Source organism: Chiloscyllium plagiosum, unplaced genomic scaffold (assembly GCF_004010195.1).
Source record: "Chiloscyllium plagiosum isolate BGI_BamShark_2017 unplaced genomic scaffold, ASM401019v2 scaf_7372, whole genome shotgun sequence".
Classification (NCBI taxonomy): Eukaryota; Metazoa; Chordata; class Chondrichthyes; order Orectolobiformes; family Hemiscylliidae; genus Chiloscyllium; species Chiloscyllium plagiosum.
Genome location: NW_025213863.1, coordinates 1,066 through 8,017, shown reverse-complemented (window position 1 = coordinate 8,017; position 6,952 = coordinate 1,066). Strand labels below are relative to the sequence as shown.

The window sequence follows — 6,952 nt, the reverse complement described above, 5'->3', positions numbered from 1 at the left end:
GGTGAGTTGAGGGTGTGTTGAGGGTGTGTTGACGTTGAGTTGACGGTGAGTTGAGGGTGTGTTGACGGTGAGTTGAGGGTGTGTTGAGGGTGGATTGAAGGGGCGTTGAGGGTTTCCCCAGCATCGGTGCTCCCTCAGGTCCGCCTCAGTGTCCTCGGTCGGGCACCTCCTCCTTGATCAGCTTGATCACGTGGTCCACCACCCGGGTGGAGCTGGCGTTGCCGCCCACATCGCGGGTGCGGACCCGGTCGCGGGTCAGGGTGCGCAGCACCGCGCGGCGTATCAGCTCGGCGTGGGCCCCCAGCCGGAGGTGCTCCAGCATCAGGCAGGAAGCCAGCAGCATGGCCACTGGGTTGGCGGCGTCCCGCCCGGCCAGCCCCGGCGCGGTGTTGCGGATGGCGGTCTGGAAGACGGCGCAGCGGCGCCCGTAGCTGGCCCCCGGCACCAGCCCGGGCCCGCCCACCAGCCCGGCGCAGATGTTGTTCACCACCACCCCGTAGAGGTTGGGCGTGACCAGCACGTCGAACTGGCCCGGCTGGCTCACCAGCTGCATGGTGGCGTTGTCCACGATCACCGCGTCGAACCCCACCTCGGGGTAGCCCTCCGAGACCCGCCGGCAGCACTCCAGGAACAGGCCGTCCGCCAGCTTCATGATGTTGGCCTTGTGGACTGCGGTCACCCGGCGCCGGCCGTTCCTCCGGGCGTAGCTGAAGGCGAACTCCGCCAGCCGCAGGGAGCGCCGGCGGGTGATGATCTTCAGGCTCTCCACCACCCCCGGCACGCTCTCGTGCTCCAAGTGGGCGTATTCCCCCTCGGTGGTCTCCCGGATCACCACCACGTCCATGTCCGGGGCCCGGTCGCGCCCGCACCGGGCCGCCGCCGCCGAGCACACCCCCTCCAGGCTGCGGTAGTGGTTGACGCTGGCGAAGAGGCCCAGCTCGTTGCGGAAGTGGACGTTGAGGGAGCGGCGGTGCCCCGGGACCGTGTCAGCGGCCGACTCGAAGTTGCCCTTCAGCGCCACCCCGTTGCGGCCCACCGCCCGGATGGCGGCGCCCAACCCCCGCCGGCCCGGCGAGCCGCTGTCCACCCGCGCCACCTCGAACTCCACCGGCGCCCGGGCCGACGCCAGCACCCGCTCCACGTGGCCCATCAGCTCGGGACCCACCCCGTCACCAGGGATCTGGGTCACTGTGTAACGCCCGCCGTACAGCTGGCCCACCGGCAGGTGCACGGCCTCACCCTGCCCCTGGGGGGCGCCGGACAGGCTAGCCAAGAGAACGCGCCGGCTGGGGGACCGCAGGAGGGGGCCCGCCAGGCGGCTGAGACACCTCAGGCCCACCATGTTCTCCCAACGTCGGGCAGGTCACACCCACCATCTTGCTGACCACACCCACTCCACTGTGACCATGTCCACCATCCCTCTGACCACACCCACTCAATTGTGACATAACACAGATGCCACCCACCACCCACTGACCACACCCACACCACTGTGACTCCACCTGCACCCCACTGACCACGCCCACTATTACACAGGTTCCACCCACCATCCTGCTGACCACGCCCACTCCATTGCGACATCACACAGGTTCCACCCACTGCACATGCCCGCTCCACTGTGGCCCGACCCCCAGCCCAGCCCACTAAGGACTGTCCATCTTCCCAATGGCCACACCTACTTCATTCTGACCACGCCCACCACCCACTGACCTCGCCACTTCATTGTGACGTCACACGCGTTCCACCCGCCATCCAACTGACCCCGCCCTCTCCACTGTGACCCCGCCTACCACCTCACTGACCACGCCCCACTCCATTGTGACCCCGGCCCACAATCCCATGACCACACCCACCCCATGGTGACCCCACTCACTACCACCAATTGGTCTCACCCATCCTATTGTGACACTGCCCGAGGCCCCACCCATCTCCCTTAAACGGTGAACGACTGCGGAATGCCGCAGCACCAAACGCCTTCTCGATTCATGGAGGTGTACAGCATGGGGACGGATCCATCGGTCCAACCCGTCCATGTTCACCCAGATATCCCTAACCTAACTTAGTCCCGCTTGCCAGCGTTCTGCCCATATCCCTCTGAACCCTTCCTATCCCTGTGCCCATCCTGTATCAGCCTCCACCACTTCCTCTGGCAGCTCATTTCATACACGAACCACCCTCTGTGCGAAAAAAACTGCCCCTCAGGTCCCTTTCCCCTCTCACCCTAAACTTGTGCCCCTCTAGCTCTGGACTCCCCGACCCCAGGGAAAAGACTTTGTCTATTTACCCCTATCCATACCCCTCACGATTTTATAAACCTCAATAAGGTCACCCCTCAGCCTCCGACGCTCCGGGGAAAACAGCCCCAATCTATTCAGCCTCTCCCTGTCGCTCAAATCCTCCAACCCTGGCAACATCCTTGTAAATCTTTTCTGAACCCTTTCACAACATCTTTCCGATAGGAAGACCAGAATTGCACGCGATATTCCAACAGTGGCCCTAACCAATGTCCTGTACAGCCGCAACATGACCTCCCAACTCCTAGTTAAAAATCACACAACACCAGGTTATAGTCCAACAGGTTTAATTGGAAGCACACTAGCTTTCGGAGCAACGCTACTTCATCAGGTGGGAGTGGAGTCACAATTGTCAGGCACAGAATTTATAGCAAAAGTTTGGAAGCTAGTGCTTTCAAGTAAACCTGTTGGGACTATAACCTGGTGTTGTGTGATTTTTAACTTTGGACTGGGGTGTACAACACCAGTGCATCTCCAAATCATCCCAGCTCCTGTACTCAATACTCTGACCAATAAAGGAAAGCTTACCAAACTTAAGTGTATAAGTCCTGCTAAGATTTGCTTTCCCAAAATGCAGCACCTCGCATTTATCTGAATTAAACTCCATCTGCCACTTCTCAGCCCATTGGCCCGTCTGGTCCAGATCCTGTTGTAATCTGAGGTAACCCTCTTCGCTGTCCGCTACCCCCTCCAATTTTGGGGTCATCTGCAAACTTACGTGCCATAGATGCATGAAACACAGACAGCACTGATGGGTAGCAGGTAATCAGGAAGGGTTAATGGAATGTCAAGACTTATTTCAAAGGGTTTGGAGTGGAAGGGTAGAGAAGTCTTACTGCAACTGTAAAAGGTACGGGCGAAGCCACATCTGGAGCACTGTGAGTAGCTTTGATGCCCCTTAGTTTTTCTATTTTAATTGGAGGCAGTTCAGAGATGCATTAGGACAATCCTGAGTACTAAGGTCAAACTCTAATCGCTGGCATTTTGAAGAATGAGAGGTGATCTCACTGAAACATTTAGGATTCTAAAGGGGCGCGGCAGAGGATGTTTCCCCTCGTGGGAGAGTCTAGAAGCAGGGGGGCACAGCCTCAGAATAAAGGGACACCAATTTAAGATGGAGATGAGGTGGAATCTGTTCTCCCTGGGGGGGGGGTTTGAGATCATCGGAACTCCTTGCCACGTGGAACGGTGGACGCTCAGGAAGGTCACAGCCAGCCAGGCAGCATCGGGAGCTGGAGAAGTCGACGTTTCAGGTGTAACCCTTCTTCAGGACTGGGTGCAGGGGGAGCTGCAGATAAAGGGGGCTGACCAGGGGGCTCCAGGGTGGTGACGTGGGGGTAGGTGAAGACAGGCAGAGGGTTCGGTCAATGGAAGGAATGAATCCAGTTGGCGGAAGGGGCTGGGCATGGAATCGAGGGATGGGGAGGGAGGTTATTTGGAATTGGAGAAGTCCACGTTGAGTCCTCCGGGCTGCAGGCGGAAGTCTGAGGTGTCGTCCCTCCGGTTTGGTTCCTCGTGGCAATGGAGGAAGTCTGGGATGGTCATGTCGGGAGAGGGAGCGGGAAGGGGCATTACAATGGGCGGTGACTGGGGGTGGGGGGGGCCCGGTCAGTCCCTTCCGGTGAACCGTTCCCCAAGTTTGCGTTCGGTCTCCCCGATGCAGAGAGGACCACATTGGGAGCACCTGGATGCAGTAAACCCGGTTGGAGGAGAGGCAGGTGGACCTCTGACCCAACTGGAAGGACTGTTTGGGGCCCTGGACGGAGGTGAGGTGGAATGGTATGCTGGCAGGTGTTGCACCTTCGCAGGGCAAGGATGCTGGGGGCTTCGGTGGGGGGAGAGTGGCGGAAACGGTCACAGGGAACAGTCCTTACGGAAGGCAGAGAGGGTTGGGCAGGAGATGTTCTTGCTGGTGGGGTCTAGTTGGAGTTGGCAGAAGTGTTTAAGGGTGATGTGTCGGATGCGGAGACTGGTGGGTGAGGACAGGGGGGACTCTGTCTTTATTGCAGAGGGGCGGGTTTACACCAGCAGAACCAGGAATGGAGGTGGTGCACGTTGAAGGAAGGTTGAGGGAGCTAGGCCTTTTCTCATTGGAGCGAAGAAGGATGCGAGGCGATTTGACAGAGGCGAGATGGCGAGAGGCACAGATACAGTGGACAGCCAGAGACTCTTTCCCAAGGCGGAAATGGCTATCATGAGGGGAGCACAATGATTGGGTGATTGGAAGAAGGTTTAGATTAGATTAGGTTCCCAACAGTGTGGAAACAGGCCCTTCAGCCCAACAAAACCAAACTGATCCTCTGAAGAGTAACCCACCCTGACCGATTCCCCTACATTTACCCCTGACTAATGCATCTAACCTGCACATCCCTGGACACTATGGGTAATTTAGCATGGCCAATCCACCCTAACCTGCACATCCCTGGGCACTATGGGTAATTTAGCACGGCCAATCCACCCTAACCTGCACATCCCTGGGCACTATGGGTAATTTAGCACGGCCAATCCACCCTAACCTGCACATCCCTGGGCTAAGCTGGGCTGATTGCTGGACTCTTGGGAAAATTCAGGCGGGTCGGGTGGGGCAACTGTACAAATAGGGAAATAGTGCCAGCCTCCACCTCCCCGAAATGGCCCAAGCGAGGCCTGCGGTTCTACTCCTGCCCGGGTTCCCCCGCTCTCTCTGACGTAAAGGAAGCTGCCCCTCCCCCACTGCCCGCCTCTGGTCCCGGTGCTGGAAGGGTTGACTCTCCACGCCCTCAATTTTCAAGCAATAATTTTTAAAAAATGCCTCAAGTCCTTGCGAGTAATGATTGCTCCGTCAGACTCACTGAACCTGTCCTCTGTATTGTGACCCCGGTCACTATAGCAACGGTGGCTATAGGTATTTTCTCCCTGTCATTAGATTTGGCACTCCCTCATGTTTTGTGTTATCTCGGCGCCGGCATCACAATGTTGTTGTTGTCGTCAACACAGGGGTTGCCCTGGCGACCGGGAAGCTGTTCCGGAGGCCTCAGAGACAAGGCCCTCTCTTCCTGGCCAGCGCAAATCAGAAACAGGCGGATTAGAAAGGGACAAGGAAAAGAGGAAGCGTGGCCCGTGGGTAGGGGGGAGGTGTTCAGAAAGAAAGGGCCTTTCACCACCGACCCTGACTGCCGGGACAGAGTTGCCAGTGGTGCCTCCATGTGGTGGCGCAAAATTGACCTGGCCTTCTCGGCTGAATGGCCAAACAGAGAGACCGGCGGCCCGGGAATGGCCAACAAAAAATGGCCGGCTGCCTCACAGTGGCCCACAAAATGGCTGACTGCGTCATCGGGGCGCACAAAATGGCCGACGGCCTCACAGTGGAGCACAAAATGGCCGACGGCCTCACAGTGGAGCACAAAATTGCCGACGAACTCACAGTGGCCCACAAAATGGCACCAGAAACGTGGAAACTGGTGCAGTTTTGGGGGGCAATAATACATGGTCCTCCTGACAAAATAAAGATGCAGACACAGACACACACACGCAGTGATCAAAAGTCCTTATTTCCATAATGTTTACTTAATTTACAAGGTATGTCTGAGAGACGCGTCTCTTGTTGCTTCAGACTGGAGCATCTCTTTCAGTCCTGATGAGTGTAGGAATGCCCGCAATGCCCGCTCTCCTCCCAGCACCAAGCTGAAGCAATGGTCTGAAGTGTGACCTCTGCCTACTGCTCCCTGTCAGCCTTGGTACCACTCAACTGAGACCATGAGAGTGTGTGAGAGAGATAGCGGGTGAGTGCGAGCGAGTGAATCAGTGGGTGAGTTAGTGTGTGAGAGTCAGTGGTTGAGTGGGTGAGTCAGTCAGTCCATGAGTGAGTCAGTGCATGAGTGCGTGAGTGTGTGTGGCAGTCCTCACTCCCACCTCTTTGGCTGGACTAATGCCATCATGAGTGGGTAGGTGGAGAGGGAGCACAGCGTCAGAGAGAGAGAGACAGACAAAGTCACAGAGACAAATATAGAGGGAAAGAGAGAGAGACAGAGATTCGCAGAGACCGAAAGACAGGAAAGAGGGGGAGAGGGAGAGGGAGAGGGAGAGAGAGAGAGAGAGAGAGAGAAATAAAGTCATTGAGGTGGTAAACCAGGGCAGCTAAAAGTGTGAGAATGGGGACCATTGGGAGGTGTCAGCGACCATGGTCTGAGCCTGTGGGGGTCTGGCTAAAGGCTGCAATGGCTGTACTGGAGACAGAGACTGAAGGCTGCAGGGTCCCTGAGCCGACGGTGAGACACTGTTCCCCCACCTAGTGCTGAGCTTGGCCGTGCCGCTACACAGAGATGCTGCTGACCGGGGTGAGGGCTCCTTTACTCCCCGGGGGGGAATGGCGGGCGGGGGAGGTGGTGGTGGAGGGGGTAGGGGGAAGGCGGCTCTGATCCATGACCTCCACCACCGGCGCCCTCCGTCCGTCCGTCCGTCCTTTCCGAGCCCGGGACACCGCTGGCACTCAGCGCCGGGATTCCAAGGGCGAACCCCCTTTCCTTGTTCACTTGAAACATCCGCCGGCCTGTTCCCCCCCCCATCCCCCGTCACTCTGAGGGCAGCTTTCCTGTGTGCGAAGAGGAGGTGGAGAGAAGGCAATCAATTCTAAATGGGTGGCAGGACACATGCGATATTGGTCCAGACTCCAGAGTCAC

At 57.7% G+C, this 6,952-nt stretch overlaps 1 protein-coding gene across 1 annotated transcript; it reads right to left on the bottom strand.

Annotated features, from left to right (window-relative positions):
- Positions 1-145: 145 nt before the first annotated feature.
- Positions 146-1,342, bottom strand: idh3g (isocitrate dehydrogenase (NAD(+)) 3 non-catalytic subunit gamma). The gene has a single exon (XM_043686320.1). The coding sequence runs from the start codon at positions 1,340-1,342 to the stop codon at positions 146-148; it is 1,197 nt and encodes a 398-aa protein (XP_043542255.1).
- Positions 1,343-6,952: the final 5,610 nt, after the last annotated feature.

What these genes read in the sequence shown, in the direction of transcription:
- idh3g (XM_043686320.1), bottom strand. Translation starts at nt 1,342, where the DNA reads ATGGTGGGCCTGAGGTGTCTCAGCCGCCTGGCGGGCCCCCTCCTGCGG.